A 17173-nucleotide genomic window follows, 5' to 3' on the forward strand; every position below is an offset into this window, starting at 1 on the left:
TCAAATGGAAAAAGCAGTCCAAAAGATCAATGAGAAAAAGAATGCCTTAAAAAGCAGAAATGGTCAGCTGGAAAAGAAAATAAGAAAGCTCTCTGAAGAAAACAATTCCTTGAAATATAGAATGAAGCTAAGGGAAGCTGATGGTTTTATAAGAATTCAGGAAACAATAAAACAAAACCAAAAGAGTGAAAAATTAGAAGAAAATGTGAAATATCTCATTGGAAAAATAACAGACCTGAAAAACAGATCCAGAAGAGATCATTTTAAAATTATTGGGGTACCTGAAAGTCATGATCAGGAAATGAGCCTTAACTTCATTTTTAAAGAAGTTTTCCAAGAAAAATGACCTGACATCCTTGAAGCAGAGAGTAAAATAGAAATTGAGGGAATCCACTAATCACCTCCTGAAAGTGATTCCCCCCCACCGCAAAAAAAAGTCCCAGGAATATTATAGACAAATTTCAGAAATGCCAAGTGAAAGAGAAACTATTACAAGCAACCAGAAAGAAACAATTCAAATATTGTGATGCTACAGTCAGGATTACACAGGACTTAGCAGCATCCACATTAAGGGTTTGGAATATAATATTCTGGAAGGCAAAAGAGCTTAGATTACAACTGAGAATCAACTACCCAGCAAAACTGAACATCCTCTTTTAAGGGAAAAGATGGACATTCAATGAAACAGGGAACTTTCAAACATTTCAGGAAAACACCAGAGCTTAACAGAATGTTTGATCTCCAAATACAAGACTCAGGTGAAGCACAGAGGGGGTGGATGGGAAGGGCAAATTATGAGGGATTTAATAATGTTGAACTGTATTCCTGCATGGGAAGATGATACTGATAACTCATATGAACCTTCTCAGTAGACAGAACACTGAGGAGGATAGGAGTTCGAATCCAGCCTCAGACACTTGCCACTTTCTAGCTATGTGACCTTGGGCAAGCCACTTAACCCTGATCCAGGGACATCTCCAGTCATTGTGATTCATATCTGGCCCCTTGAGCCAGGTGGCTCTGGAGGAGACAATTAGGCTGGTGACTTAGCACAGCCCCCCTCACTGAAATCCAAATCATGTGCTTGTAATAACATCACCACCCTGATGTCATGGTCTTCTTTAATAATGAAGGACAAACAATTTATAGACAAGGCACAGGAAAGAGCTGAATATGAAGGTATACTATAAATATGGAGTCAATGAAAAAAGGAATGTACTTGGAGAAAGGGAAAGGAGAGGTAGAATGGGCTAAGATATTTCACATAAAAGAGTCAAGAAAAAGCTTTTGCAATGAAGTGGAAGAGGGGAGAGGTGAGGGGGAATGAATGTTCATTCTCACTGGAAATGACTCAGAGAAGAAACAACATACACACTCAATAGGGCATAGAAATCTCTCTTACCTAGAGGAAAAAGGAGAGGAAGGGGATGGAAAAAGGGGGGATGGGAGAAGGGAGGGGAGGGAGTAGGTGATAGAGGAAAGGGAAGATTGTGATAGAGGGAAGTCAGATACAACACACTTTTTTTTTATTGGGGGGGCATGGCAGTAGGGTTGGGTGACTTGCCCAGGGTCACACAGCTGTGTGATTGTTGGATGCCTAGGGTTGGACTTGGGCTTGGGTCCTCCTGGCCCCAGGGCTGGTGCTCTGTCTGCTGCACCACATGGCTATCTGACAACACACTTTTGAGAAGCAACAAAGTAAAAGGAAAGAGAGAATAGAATAACAGGAGTGGGGAAGAATGGATGGAGGGAAATACAGTTAGCAATAGCAACTGTGGGAAAAAAATATTAAAGTAACTTCTCTGATGGACTTATGATAAAGAATGTGACTCTGATGGACTTATGATAAAGAATGTGACCAATCCCAGAAACAGAGTTGATGTTATCTGAATATAGACTGAAGTACAATTTTTTTCTTTTTCTCTTTATTTTTCACAAGATTTCTTTGTCTTTGTGGGGAGAGGAGGGATTATGTTTACTTTTACAACAAGACTATTGCAGTAATTGTGTGTAAATGATTGAATGAATGAATAAATAAAAGAAATAATTAATCTTACAAGTAGCTCTTCTACCAACAAATTTCCCTGTTGTCTTTTTCAGCAAAACAGGTGGCTAGCCATGTCTTCAGCTAAATGGTTATTACTGAGGTTAACAAAGATATTTTTCTGTATCATTCTAGTCAAAGTACCATGAAAAAAACAAACAAATATTCCTGGGAAGACTTATGGCTTTCTGAATAACTATGAGGTCATTTTTTAAAAAATACTTTTTAATAAAGAAAAAGTGCCTCAATCCCAAAAGCCCTACAGAAATGTACCTTCGGTCATCCCATGGGGGAGATGGTTTCCAGTGATCATAATTTGTCTCCACTCGAAACCACCTACAAAACAATACATTAAAAAAAAAGAACCTGAGAAAGTGATCCTACGCATGCTTTGTAGAAGCACATAATTTTGACTATATTTACCAAAACTAATATAAATAATTATTTAATTTCAAATTAGTAAATACTAAAAATTTAATTGCTCATCAGGACTCTATATGAATCTAATTGATTCAGCAGTTAAAGGAAATTCTCAATTTCACTTACTCTCCATTTGTGGGATCAAGAGGCCAGATGTCTGCAGGGCCACCCCGATTTCTTGTGATAACCACCCCTTCCTTAGGGGACACACCTCCAACAATATAGTATACATCTGCAATAATGGGTGTTTTGGCCAGTTTGATCACAGCAGCTTCAAAGTTCTCAGCTTCTTCCAAGGTCTAGCCAAAAAGGAGAAATAAAAACCATCAAACTTGTCTGTTCTGGGTTCCTATGCAAATGGGGACAAGAAATGCCTGCAAAGTAGAGTTGTATTTAGTTTATTTGTTTGTTTTATTATAACAGAATCGATCTCAAACCTAATCACATAAAAAGGGTTAAATAACAAGATTTTATAGTGTAAACATACAAGTACATGAAGTCATTCTTTATCAGGCACAAGTAAATTTCATGAAAGAATCACATAGGAAGCAATAAAGGATGATAGATCTTTTTTCTTTAAAAATTGCTTTAGTGAGGGGCAGTTAGGTGGCGCAGTGGATAAAACACTGGCCCTGGAGTCAGGAGTACCTGAGTTCAAATCCAGTCTCAGACATTTAATAGTTACCTAGCTGTGTGGCCTTGGCCAACCCACCCATTTGACTTGCAAAAAAAAAAAAAACAAAAACAACTTAAAATAAAATTGCTTTAGTGAGTCCAGAAGAGAGATTTGAAGAGGAAATCAGCTCTTAATGATATGTAAGAAAGTCCCTTGTCTTTTTTTTAAAGTGCCCAATCTTAGATAACTTTTCTTTTTCACATTTTACATTATTATTGCAGATTTATTTATATAAAACTCCAATTTATAGTTTATAAGTTCTACAGTGTAACACATTACTATATACTCTACAAAATAACCATTTCTTTAAATGGATTCTAGATCTCAAGTAAACAGATTAAATGCTTTTCAACACTTAGAAACAGTTTAATGCAATTCCAAATGCCTATCACAAGATATGTTCGTGGTTCTCCAAAATTCCAAAACCAAAAGTACAAATCCAGTTTTCATATTTCCTGAAAAGAGTTATTTGAATTAACAAAAGGTTTAGCAAGAATACTGACCAAGCTCACATGGATCAATTCACCCATCCAATTGGCAAAACAGTAAAACCCCCCAAAAACTTCAATTGTTCTTAACAAGTAAGGTTCTTCCAATTTAAAAACTACTGAAAGACTATCAAACAAGCTGATTTATGAAATTATCCAAGTGAAAGCATAAGTAGCTGCTTAAATATATATTCTTACAATTAAAGTTCTGCACTTTTCTCCTAGAGTTATATGAAAATGAAACACTTTCCATTAAGTTCATTATATCCTGATGATCATGCAAAGCCAATATGGACATTTTTTCTATCTTTCTAAGAAACTAAAATGTTTCTTAAATATTAAAATTATGAACATTCATAACACTACTAACATTAGCAGCTAGGTAATTATGTCTTTCAGATTAGTCTGTTTACTTGAATTATGTATAAAATATTATTTCTGGTATTTGTCCATCTTCTATTGATGTTCCATTATTATTGCCAGGAGAACTAAAGAATGAAAATGTTGTTTTGCTTGCAGCAGGTGTTTCATGTACAACTTTCTTCAATCCTTTTGTGCCATAATGGGAATCTGGACCTTTGAGTGTTGCACAAGCTGTACAGCAGACATTAGGTAAAATTTCTATAGGTTCTTTGAACATGACCCTGAAAGTGTTAGCTGTCCCATCACAACTAAATCCAGTATCATTTTGTCCTAGAGTTTTTTTTTCATATTCAATTATCTGTATATTTACTTGATAATCTGTGGGCCCTTGAATAGATCCATATAACCCAAATCCTACAATGGAGATTCTTCTATTAACTGTGAACCTAATTCGGTCACTTGTTCCACTGTAACCCCAACGACTCTCTACTTGCTGAAATCTACTGATGCTGCATTCTTTTCCCCTGAGGCAGCATCTTGGGCGATCAATGTATTTATTCAACTTGGGGTTTAGGATTGACCGTAAAATGAAGGAAGAGATTTACCACTTCTCGGTCTGATAAAATTTCAGATTGAGCCAGACCTGCAGCAAATTCCTCAATAGTCATCCGTGGGAAATGGATTAATGAGAGCGCTTTTCCTAGCACCTTCTGTTTGTTTGCAAAAGTCACTAGCAACTGCTGTCTCTGACATTGGGCTTCTGCCCAGAGAACAACGGCTCCAAAGAGTCAACTTTCTCGAATACTAAGTGTGTCTCTTTCTAGAACAGCACATCATGTGTCTATATCAATATCAGTAAAACCTTCTGCACTGATTGCGTCCATTGTACTTTTGTCTATAGTGTCTAGACAAAGACTAGCAAGCTGAGGTTCATCAAATAATCGAGCCTGAGTAAGAAGCATAAAGGCATTATCCGCCCGAAGATGTTTGGTGAGAAAATCCACACAATGTGCTTCTAAAGCTGGAACTGCATATTTCTTAGCAGTATAAAGAGTTGTCATGAGTGTTTCTGGACCAATTTGAACTTCATCTGAATAAAGAAATAGCAGCGCCAGGAAGGCGGCGGGCTCCACGTCGGGCAGCTCGATCTCAGCCGAGGTGGTGGCCATGCCGCCGTTGAACATAGCGTCGAAGACGACGCTGCTGGCTGCCAGCACGAAGCGGTGGGCAGGGATGCGCTAAGGGCCGGCTGCGCCCCGCGCCCCACGCCCCGTGCCTCCGTGCCCAGGAGACAGTCCCCTGGGGCCCCGATTCCGGCCATGCCCGAGGCGCCTCTCGGCCCTACAGAGCGCGCTGCCCGCGACGGCTTAGCTGGCGGGCCGGGCCCAGGCTGCCATTTCCCGCGGCGGCCTGGTCTGGGCTCCGTGCGGGGCCCAGGCCGCGGCCGTGAGGAGCTGCTTCCCGCGGCTGGTTCCGTTGCCTTCGCTGCCGAACCTTCGAAAGTCCCTTGTCTTGAAGAGAACCAAAGACTTCAGAAGGGTGAGATCTTGTAAGGCAGAGTTATACAAAGTCATCAGCCTCACTCTATCCTCTAGAGTCTCGGGAGTCCAGCAGCAAGTCATAGGTCAAGAAGACTAGTGATAGATGCAGTGGGAGGCCTTGGTCTTTTTGAGTTAAGATCCTTCCCAGGTCTCAGTTTGTCTGAGACAACTTCCATTCAGTAATTAAAGACTAGGTAAGAATGAGGCAAAAGATGGTCTAGAAGGACTCTTGGAGTTTCTAGCTAGAACAGAAAACTTGAGCTATCAAAACCCAAATAACAAAAATAGAAAAATCTGTAAAGCTTTGTTACTGGTCACCCACCCACTGCAATTGGGGTCTTGTAGAAAACACCAACTCCAAAGTTTTCAAAAGCTTTGCATATACCAAAGTAATTACTTTAACTTTAATGATTAAGTAATATAGCTTCCTTATCTTAGAAACTTGCATATAAGTTATTGAACATCAGAAAATGATTTGCATATAGAAAACAAAGTTAATGAGGACAGCCTCAACAGAAAACATACTTACATTCCTGAGAAGCCAGCTCACAGGACAATTTTTCTTGAGAAGAGCTGCCACGGCATTCTCCCACCAAAAACCTTTATCTACAAAATTGGGGAAAGAATATTAGGACAAGAGCAAAGTTTATTGATAAATACATAATAAATTTTAAAAAATAATCGACAATTCCACATATCCTCTCAAATAACTTTTAAAAATCCCTATATCAGTCAAAGGATATGCAAAGGCAATTTACAGATGAGATCAAAGCAATCCATAGCCATATGAAAAATTACTCTAAATCATTAATTATTAGAGAAATGCAAATTAAAGCTTCTCTGAGGTACCACCTCACACCTCTCAGATTGGTCAATATGACTAGAAAGGATAATGATCATTGCTGGAAGGGTTGTGGGAAATCTGGGGCACTATTACATTGTTGGTGGAGCTGTGAACTCATCCAGCCTTTCTGGAGAGCACTTTGGAATTACACCCAAAGGGCAACAAAAATGTGCATACCCTTTGATCCAGCAATACCACTACTGGGTCTATACCCTGAAGAGATGATGAAAAAGGGTACAAACATCACTTGTACAAAAAATATTCATAGCAGCCCTGTTTGTGGTGACAAAGAATTGGAAATCAAGTAAATGTACTTCAATTGGGGAATGGCTTAGCAAACTGTGGTCTATGTATGTCATGGAACACTATTGTTCTATTAGAAATCAGGAGGGATGGGATTTCAGGGAAGCCTGGAGGGATTTGCATGAACTGATGCTGAGTGAGATGAGCAGAGCCAGAAAAATACTGTACACCCTAACAGCAACATAGGGGTGATGCTCAACCTTGATGGACTCGCTCATTCATCAGTACAACAACCAGGGATAATTTGGGGCTGTCTACAATGGAGAATACCATCTGTATCCAGATAAAGAGCTGTGGAATTTGAACAAATTTCAAGGACTATTCCCTTTAATTTAGAAAAAACAGATATCTTACTGTCTGATCTTGCTATCTCTTATACTTTATGTTTCTTCCTTAAGGGTGTGATTTCTCTCTCATCACACTCAATTTGGATCAATGTACAACATGGAAACAATGTACAGACTGGCAAATTACTTTCCGTGGGGGGAGGGAAGTAAGATTGGGAGAAAAATTGTAAAACTCAAATAAAATCTTTTAAAAAAAGTCCCTATATTTAACTAGTTTCATTTTTATTTCTGGAATACAGTCAGAAGACTGGGCAGGAGTGTGATTAGAGGAAGGATGAATCTCAGCAGACCAAATATTGGCTAACATTCAGTTATCAGGAGGTAGGTTTGTGTGTCTCAATAACCAATTACAACAATCTCTTTTTACACATGAATCTCCTCAACAGATACAACTGATCTCTTCCCAAGCATATCCTACCCCAAACTGTAGTAGTTCATGAAAGTTTTACACCAGACCCCTTGTTTAGGAGAGTTATTGTTTTTGTAGGAAGAAAAGAGGTGGACACTGGATCTTTAATTTCATATGTGTAGAGAATTGCAATGAAGAAACTCCTACCAGGAGCAGCTAGGTGGCAGTGGATAGAGCACTGGCCCTGGAGTCAGTACCTGGGTTCAAATCCAGCCTCAGACACTTAATAATTACCTAGCTGTGTGGCCTTGGACAAGCCACTTAACCTCATTAACTTTGCAAAAAACTAAAAACAAACAAACAAAAAACTCCTACCAACAAGTCAGCATTTGCTTTGCAACTTGGAGAGTTCCTTAAGATGCATCAGAGATTTGTCTCTATCTCTTTTTCCCATTTGTTGAGCTTGGATTTGTTATATATTATAGGTAGTATTTGAGTCCAAGTCTTCCTGACTTTGTGGGCAGTTTTTTATCTACCATACCTTATTAATTTCCCTGGACAAAATGGTAGGGAGTTCTTTCTAAGAATGAGTATATTGATAGCCCAGAGCCAAGGTTTAAATCTCAGCTCTGCTACTTACTACCTGTGTGACCCTGAGCAACTCACTTTACTTATCTGGGTCCCAGTTAATTCATCTGTAAAATGAGAAAGTTGGAGTAAATTGCTTCAATGGTCCCTTCCAGCATCAAACCTGTGACCCTATGAAAAATATTTTAAAATGTTTGAAAGTAGACTCATAGGTCCATTCCCTATATACTCTCTAATTCAATCACTCAGTAAAAATAACTATGTAAAAAAATAAAGAACTAGCTAGAATAGAAACTCGGATTTCACTTCTGTCAAGGGTTGCATAAATAATGCAGTCTTGGTAAAAACATAAAAAAAAGAAAAAATTCCACCTCCTCCCCCAATGAAACTGGAGTAAAAGTCAAACCTAACCCTGGGGGAAGTCATTTTAAACTCCTTCAAGCTTAGGGGAAAGACTGATCTTCCTAAGGTATATGAGAAAAACATATAATAAGATCGTGGGTCAGATCTGTGAATTCTCTGGGATAGAGAATTCTCAAAGTCTTCTATAATACATCTCAGCAATTATCATTCAGCATATAATATTAAAATAGTTTCTAAACCTAGAAATTTTATGTTTTATAACTATATTTCAATATTTTATATTTTATGATGACATTTCAACATAATTAATTTCCTCTGTAATGCTATTTATTTTATTTTTATGGACTTATGGAGAAAACTTTATGGAGAAAACTTCACTAAATGTTAAAGTACCAAAGACACGGAAAAGGTTAAGGACATTGTCTTGGAAATTTGACTGAGGTACTAAAAGACTTTCACATGAAGTGAAACATCCAAAGTCACATACTTAGTGTAGTGTCAGAGGGTAGAAGCTAGAATCTGACCCTGAGGCTAATTCTCTACCCATTATATTTTTCTGCCTCTTAGCTTTGTACTTCCATCTTATAGTATTTCCAGGTGGTCTTCCATTTAAATATTAACCAGACCTGGTCATGCTTAACTTCCAAGATTAGCTATTTAGGATGCTAAAGATGTAAGCAGAATGGTCAATGAGTCCATTAAAATGCATGAAGGTTCATCTGTTTACCTCGTTCATCACCAGAAATTGTAAACTTTTGGGGACTTTGTCCAGTCCATAAACCTACATAACCAACGAATGTGGTTCCTGTGTATGCAATCTGAAATCAAAGAAAACAAGAGATTATTCTAAAAGTCTTACCTCAAATACTATAGTATAGATTTCCTGTCAAAGAAATGCAATTTTTCTCTTCTCTTTACTCTCTTGCTTGAGTAAAAGAACCTAATTCTAGAACCTCTAGAAGAGAGGTTCTTAAAAACATTTACAAACTTCCTGACTTGTTCATAAGAAAAAAAATTAATCAAACTAATTTAAACAATGAGCAACATGTATTATTATTCATTCTTTCTTTATTTTACTCTTATTCACTTGCTAAAAAGATACCAAAGTGGAACCACTTTCATGGTAAATGACATCTCACTTTCATCCAAAATCAAATAATTATAATTTTAGATCACAAAGGGACCTTGGATGTCATATGATACAACCTTTCAGAGATAATGAAACAGAGACTTGAAGGAAGGGACATGACCAAGGTCACCAAGGAAATAAATGGGAGATTTGGGATTCAACTCAGGTCTGCTGATTCCAAAGTCCATTATCCTAAATACCTCATTTCAGAGAATAGCATCCATAAATGCCTTAATCCTGTTTTGTCTCAGTTTTCTCAACAATGATTTAGCAATAATACCAGCTGCCATTCTTTCTTGTCACAGTGGATAGAGCACTGGTCTTGGATTCAGGAGGACAGGAGTTCGAATCCACCCTCAGATACTTGCCACTTACTAGCTGTATGACCTTGGGCAAATCATTTAACCCTGACTGCCCTGCATCCAGGGTTGTCTCCAGCCCACCTGATACATATCTGGCCACTGGACCCAGATGTACGGAGGAGACAGTGAGGCTGGTGACTTAGCACAACATCCCTCTCACTCAAATCCAATTCACATGCTTGTCATGGCATGAACTCCCTGAAGTCATGGTCTTCTTTAAAAATGAAGGACAAACATTACACTCTTACTGTGAGGAACAATTTAGGAATAAGAGAAAGAGTTCCTTGGGGTTATAAAATGAGCCCACTCCACTATCAATCCAGAAAACTGAAAATTTATTAATTTAGTAGGCTAACTTAGAAGTTGAGAAGCCTGTATTCTACTAATGGATTGTTCCCTAACTCCCTGAACATGTTTAGATAAGTTCTTCTTCCCATTCCCAACAATAAAACAGGGATCATCTAATCTATCACTGGCAGAATGGAATGGAATAGTCAATAGAGCTCTCAACTTGCAATCAGGACATCTGGATTCAAATCTCATCTCTGACTCAGGTACCACAGGCTGCAATTTTGGGAAAGTAACAACCTTCTAAACCTCACTCGGCTCACCTTAAAAATGTACATAAGAATGTAAGGAATAAATCACTAAGTGGCACTGCAGTGGGTAGAACACTGGACCTAGAGTTAGTTAGACTCATCCTTCTAAACTCAAATCTGGGCTCAGACACTAGCTGTGTGACCCTGGGCCAGTCCCTTTACCTTGTTTGCTTCGGTTTCCTAATCTGTAAAATGAGCTGGAGAAGGAAATATGGTCATGAAGAATCAAACCCGACTGAAATAATCCAACAATAAAAAATAACAAAAGGAACAAATTATATAGTATAGTGCTTTGCAAACTTCTAAGGTTCATATTAATGTTGACTTATTCGACAAGCCAAAAACCTTCCTGTTAGATGTGTCACATTGCACCAAGTACCAAACTACACATACTAAAGATATTTCCAAAGTTGCATAGAGTTTTTATAAACTCACTTATATTCGTGTGGATATATAATTCATATATATATATATGTATATATATATATGTTAAGCTTTGAGAACTGGACAAAGCAAATGATGAGTAAATATTTGTTCAATAAATGTAGTAAACAAGAGAAAAGTACAAGACAATCCTATATTTACAGAGCATAAACATTTTAAAAGTCTGTTTATATATATCATCTTATTTCATAAGAACTCATAAGAAGAGTAGATGACAACCCTTCATTTTACTGAGAACACTGCAGTGAAGAGAGACAATAGGAATAACCCAACATTAAATAATGAATAATTGGCTGGAAAGGAATGAGAATCCAATCTTCCTGACTTCTTAGCTTTTTCTCTCAGCCTTGTCACTGGATAGCAGGCTTCAAAACTAGAATGGCTGAGATTTATATAACAATTTCAGGTTTACAAAATACTTTAGAGATATTATCTCATTTTCCCCTCACGTTATATTCTTATGGATATATAATTCATATGTATATGTTAAGCTTTGAGAACTGGACAAAGCAAATGATGAATATAATGTTCAATTGTTTGACTCTTTGTGACTTCCATTTTGAGTTTTCTTGGCAAAGATACTAGAGTGGTTTGCATTTTTTAATGAGAAAGATGATTATTTTTCTCAAATGAATAACCAATTATTGAATTAGATCAATGATTTTCCTTTCCTATTTCCTCATTCAGAAACCAAACCCTGTAGGTTATTCAGCCTGTCTCTGAAGAACATTGCTGACAGATGTGATTTCCAAATCCTCATGACACAGGGTTCCATGCCCAGCTATAAGACCTTGAAAATAGAACCCAGTCTAGATAAGATGTTGCCCTTAGGAACCTTGGATCCTTCTATTAAAATTTAAGGTGGGGGCGGCTAGGTGGTGCAGTGGATAAAGCACCAGCCTTGGAGTCAGGAGGACCTGGGTTCAAATCCGGTCTCAGACACTTAATAATGACCTAGCTGTGTGGCCTTGGGCAACCCACTTAACTCCATTTGCCTTGCAAAAAAAGAACCCCTAAAAAAAACCAAAAAAAAATTTAAGGTGCCCCAGTTTATGAATGGGAAAACCAGCCATAGTGATCTGGGTAGAGATGAATTCTTTTGTCCAGATTGCTGGAGATGGTTGAATCTCACTTTCTCAACAGGAGGGGCTGAAGATTTTTCCTCTACTTCCTCACTGATATACCTACCACCCCCCATTGATTATTAACCAATCAGATTTACCCTTTAAAACTTTAAGCATTCAATGTTCACGTAAATCGGGGAAAATAAATCTGTGGCTTACAGGAGAAAGCCACTGACATCAATCTATTAATTAGTTGCAAGTCATAATTAATAAATTGATTATTAATTATTCAGAAATTATGTCTCTTGGACTTTTTATTTGTCACATTTCTTTCATTTTAGAGATGAGGAAATAGGGACAAGTGATTTGCCCAAGATCACCTTGCTAGTAGACATCTAAGGCCAGATTTGAACTCAGGAAGATGAGTCTTCCTGACTCCAGGCCTGCCACTCTATACACTACACCAACTAGCTGGCCTTATTATTCTAATTATATAGTTTTAGTTCTGTTTTGGTTTTTTGAGGGGTGGTTGGGTTTTTTTTTTTTTTTTGCATATTCTGTGCTAGAATATAGGCTCATTGCTAAGAAAAAATACTGTGTTCCCAGTGCTAAGCAGGTTCCTAGCATAATCAAAGTTTTTTGATTGATTTTGTTCTGCTCTGCTCTCCAGCACCAAGTATGTTACTTGTACTTAATAAAAATGATTTTACAAAAGTACTTGCTTTTTAACATGAAAGGATTGAAAGATACATCTTTTTTCTATAGGATTTTTTTTTTAGATTTTTGCAAGGCAAACGGGGTTAAGTAGCTTGCCCAAGGCCACACAGCTAGGTAATTATTAAGTGTCTGAGGCTGGATTTGAACCCAGGTACTCCTGACTCCAGGGCCGGTGCTCTATCCACTGCACCACCTAGCTGCCCCTATAGGTTTTTTTTTAATCAATAAGAGACTGGTAACAGAGATACTAGTCAATTAGACTTGCAAGAAAATTGCTTACTTTTAAGCAGTTGATTTGAATGAGAAGAGAATTCACTGGTGTAAAGGTAAAAGCTGACCTTCCATTTTACAAAAAGACTCTTCACACTGTTGTCTAGTCCACTAATTTCTATGTTCTATACTGAAAGTATCTTTGGAAATTGTTCTTCTCACTGAGGGTGGTATCAATTCATGCCAGACTCTCACTGTACCTGTCCATTCTTTATGAACTGCACATCTATTGTCAACTTTCTCAAAAGATTTCCAAATGCATAATCCAAATTTCGACCATGGTAAATGTTGCCATTGATATCTTGAGCGATGATGCTGGTGCAGAATCTGAGAATAAAAGCAAGAAGAAGTGAAAGAGGAACCATACTAGCATGAGCAAACAAGAAAACAAAAAAGAGGAAGGAAAAATACATCTTCAGTGTTTTAATTTTTCAGAAGTAAAACACCTCTTATTTCTTCAGAATGAAAGAAAATGTGATCTTGTCCCTGCCCACAAATCTATATTTGCAACTGTTCAGACCTTTTAAAAGTTTACTTTTCTGAATATTTTGACTCATTTGTTATCATTTGAACTCAATGAGAAGCCCACTCAGAAGTGTCAAAGAAGTGGGACACAGGTACAATCTATATCAAATTGCTTTCTGTCCAGGGCAGAGGCAGAGGGAGAAGAGTAAGAGAGGGAGAGAGAAAATTTAAAACTCAAAATTTATAAAATTAAGGTCAAAATCTGTCTTAAATGTAAATTGGGGAAAAGAAAATATTATTTTTTTATATTTTTCCCAATCACATGCAAAAGTAGTTTTCAACATTCACCCTTTTGCCAGCTTTTGAGTTCCACATTTTTCTACCACCTTCTTTTCTCTCCTTCTTTCCGTGGCCATCAACAATCTTATATAATACATATAAAGTCATGTTTAACATATTTCTATATTGGTCATATTGTGAAAGAAAAATCTAAGGGGGGAAAAAACAATGAGAAAGAAAGAAAAAAACCATAATGGAAGTTTTTTTAAAAAAATGAACATTGTATGCTTTGCTCTAGATTCAGACTCCATAGTTTTTTTCTCTGGATGTGGAGGGCAGAAAATAAAATATTATTTTAAAAATTAGTTTTGGGGCAGCTAGGTGCTGCAATGGGTAGCACATTGGCCCTGGAGTCAGGAGTTCAAATTTGAACTTGGATACTTAATTATCTACCTGTGTGACCTTGGGCAAGTCACTTAACCTCACTGCCTTGCAAAAACAAAAAAAATGAGTTTTAATGGAGCACACGATCTCATAGTTGCTTGGCTGTAGTTGATTAACAGTGTTTCTATCAACTGGACTATCTTGAAAAGGTCTGTCATAAGACAACTGGCCACAAGAAGATTAATTTTTGTTTTCTTTTTTTACTTTGGTTACAGCATTCCCAAAGACTAAAGATAAAATAGTCAATGAATTTTTTTTTAAATTTCAACTGACAGAAAAAGAAAGGCAGTTCAAAGAGAACATCTTGTACTTGTTATTTACTTTTTTAGAAGCAAGTTGTACTTAATAGAGATTACTAGTTCCATATTCAATCCTTTTTCTATTCTTTGTATATGGAAAAGTAATATGACAACAAAAAAGTTTTAAAAATCTCTTACACAATATTCTTCCCTATTCTTTTTAGCTTGAAAAGTTTGTGTTTGTTGATAGTTGCAAAGATCAAAATAAATTTTTTAATAAAAAGAATTGTCAGAATAATGTTTTGTTTTGTTTTTCAATTGTACTCAAGTGGTCTGTCTGTTCCCTGCAAGTGTTGGCTAAAGAAATCCCAATCAATTAGTTCTTGGCCACTGATTGCATCCTTGAGTCAGGGAATACAACGGGGCCATGACTGCTTGGGTATCTAGATACTCTCCACTTCTCTGTCTTTGCAAAGAAAGAGGGAAAAGACTCAAATATACAAAATGTTTTATAGCAGCACTTTCTGTAGTGGCAAAGAACCTAAGGTGACAGGGGTTGTCCATCATGTGGGACATGACTAAACAATTTATGGCAGAGGAATGCAATGGAATACCAATGAGAAAAGCCTGGGAAGACTTTCATGAACTGATGTAGAGTGAAGTAAATAGATTGAGAACAATTTATAATCCAACAACAATTCTATAAAAGTGAGCACTCTGAAAAAGTGAAGAATTTTGATCAGTTCAGTGGTCAAACTAGAATTAATGATGAAGCTTGCTACCATGTTCCTAACTGAGGGGTGATGCAGGATGCAGGATGGAAGACTCATTTTTGGACATGGCCTATATGGGATTATTTTGCTTGACTGCATATTGGTAACAAGAATTTTGTTTCTCTTTCTTTTCTAATAGGAGAAAAAAATGTTGTTCATTGAAAAAATAATTTAAAAAATTTTCCTCTGGGCATCACTTAATAGTCAATGCCAACCATATAACCATGAGTATGTTCCATTGTATATTCTTATCAGAGCACAGGCAGTCACTGAACCCAGGTCCCAGATAGATTCATACAACTGATCTAGCCGTTGGGACACACTCACATTGCAGACAGCTCACAAACCAGACATTATCTATCCAGTCGATTTGGAGGAAGTGGATTATGCTTTCTAACAAAGACTTGTTATGGGGAATAAATAATAAGAAAGGGGGAGGGGCAGCCACATGTCTCTAGATCTTTCTTTAAAAAAGTCACTAAGTACTCAGTATCCCCAAAATATTCCTTAAAAATTCCTAGATCAGGGGCAGCTAGGTGGCACAGTGGATAGAGCACCGACCCTGGAGTCAGGAGTATCTGAGTTCAAATCCGGCCTCAGACACTTAATAATTACCTAACTGTGTGGCCTTGGGCAAGTCACTTAATGCCATTTGCCTTGCAAAAACCCAATAAATAAATAAACAAATAAATAAATAAATAAAGATAAAAATAACACCTATCTTAGACAGCTCTTGTGAGGATTAAATGAGATAATTGTAAAATACTACACAAACTGAAATATGAAATATTAACTATTATCAAATACTATCAGTATAATTCAGTTCCTATATAGTACTGGGCCTACCAAGTTCAAGTCTAAAAGTAACATCACTGCCAAATGAGTCTCTACCTTGGTAGCTCAAGGGTCATTCCCAAAGATTGCTCCTTGGTTCTCAGAGCATCAATGCTGTAGTGGCTTCAAAACCCAGCCTGGACTCTGACTCCCAAATCTTGCTTTCTCAGCTTTTGATGCTCTTAGACTGAGGGATTCTACTTCCTATGGCTGTAATGTTAAAAAAAAAAATTCCTAGATCATTTTGCTCCTAAATGCTTTTGAATTCCAAGACTCTGATGAAGTTACTTCTTTAATTTTTGATTGTTACAATACAAATAAAGTGAGAATTTGCTTTTTATTTGCCTAGCTTATGATTTATGAATTGATGCAGAAATGAATAGAATGAGAATTCATAATGATATAAAATGTCTATATGATATATACCATATTTAATTTATAAATGTGATTATAGAATATAAATATAATAAGAATCTCATCTTTTTGAGGCAATCAGGGTTAAGTGACTTGCCCAGGGTCACACAGCTAGTAAATCTCTGAGACCAGTGGTCTCTCCACTGCACCACCTAGCAATAGCCTTTTAAATCCTTTTAAGGAGCTACTCAAAATCCATCCCTTCTCTATTTCCCTCCGGGCACCCACTCACCCTTCCACAGACAATAACATCCCTCCTTGGACCTTACATGGAAGCATTTGATACTTCTCTAAAGCACTTGCCATTTATTTTTGTATATTCTTTCCAGCTGTCTATGTGTTTTTTGTATCTGTTAGATAAAAAGAGACATATCTTAACTGGCACTAGGTGTCAGGACAAAAGTTAGGAAGTTGCTGTTCAGTCATCTTTCAGTCACATCCAACTCTTCATGCCCTGATTTGGGATTTTCCTAGCACAAGATACTGGGAGATGTTTACCATTTCTTTCTCCAGTTCATTTTACAGATGAAGAAACTGAGGCAAATAGGGTCAAGCAACTTGCCCAGGGTCACACAGTTAGTATACATCTGAGGCCAGGTTTGACTCTAGTCCTAGAAGTCTATCCACTGTGCTACATAGCTGTCTCTTAAGTTAAGACTTGGGTTCAACTCTAACCTTAAATACCAGCTGTGTGACCCTGGCTAAGTCATATAACCATAATTTCCTCAACTATGGAGATAACAAGCCTCTGATCTCTTGAGATTGCTGTGATGATCAAAGAAACTAATATTTGTAAAGTGCCTAACCTAGTTTG

General features: G+C 37.2%; 1 protein-coding gene and 1 pseudogene across 5 annotated transcripts in view; both read right to left on the reverse strand.

Annotated features, from left to right (window-relative positions):
• Positions 1–17173, reverse strand: part of NAAA (N-acylethanolamine acid amidase) — a 55774-nt gene that overhangs the window by 36832 nt on the left and 1769 nt on the right. For all 5 annotated transcript variants that reach the window (XR_012476871.1, XR_012476870.1, XR_012476869.1 and 2 more), the window contains exons 2-6: positions 13112–13238; positions 9054–9144; positions 6062–6138; positions 2591–2763; positions 2318–2380 (exon numbers count right to left, since the gene is read on the reverse strand). Coding sequence is in view for 1 of the 5 variants with exons in the window: in XM_074228469.1 (XP_074084570.1) it covers positions 2318–2380; positions 2591–2763; positions 6062–6138; positions 9054–9144; positions 13112–13238 (531 nt within the window). In the remaining 4 variants the exon portion in view is untranslated. The remainder of the gene's footprint in view (positions 1–2317; positions 2381–2590; positions 2764–6061; positions 6139–9053; positions 9145–13111; positions 13239–17173) is intronic.
• LOC141517120 (BTB/POZ domain-containing protein 1 pseudogene) lies at positions 2778–5388 on the reverse strand (annotated as a pseudogene).

This window comes from Macrotis lagotis, chromosome 3 (assembly GCF_037893015.1).
Source record: "Macrotis lagotis isolate mMagLag1 chromosome 3, bilby.v1.9.chrom.fasta, whole genome shotgun sequence".
NCBI lineage: Eukaryota > Metazoa > Chordata > Mammalia > Peramelemorphia > Peramelidae > Macrotis > Macrotis lagotis.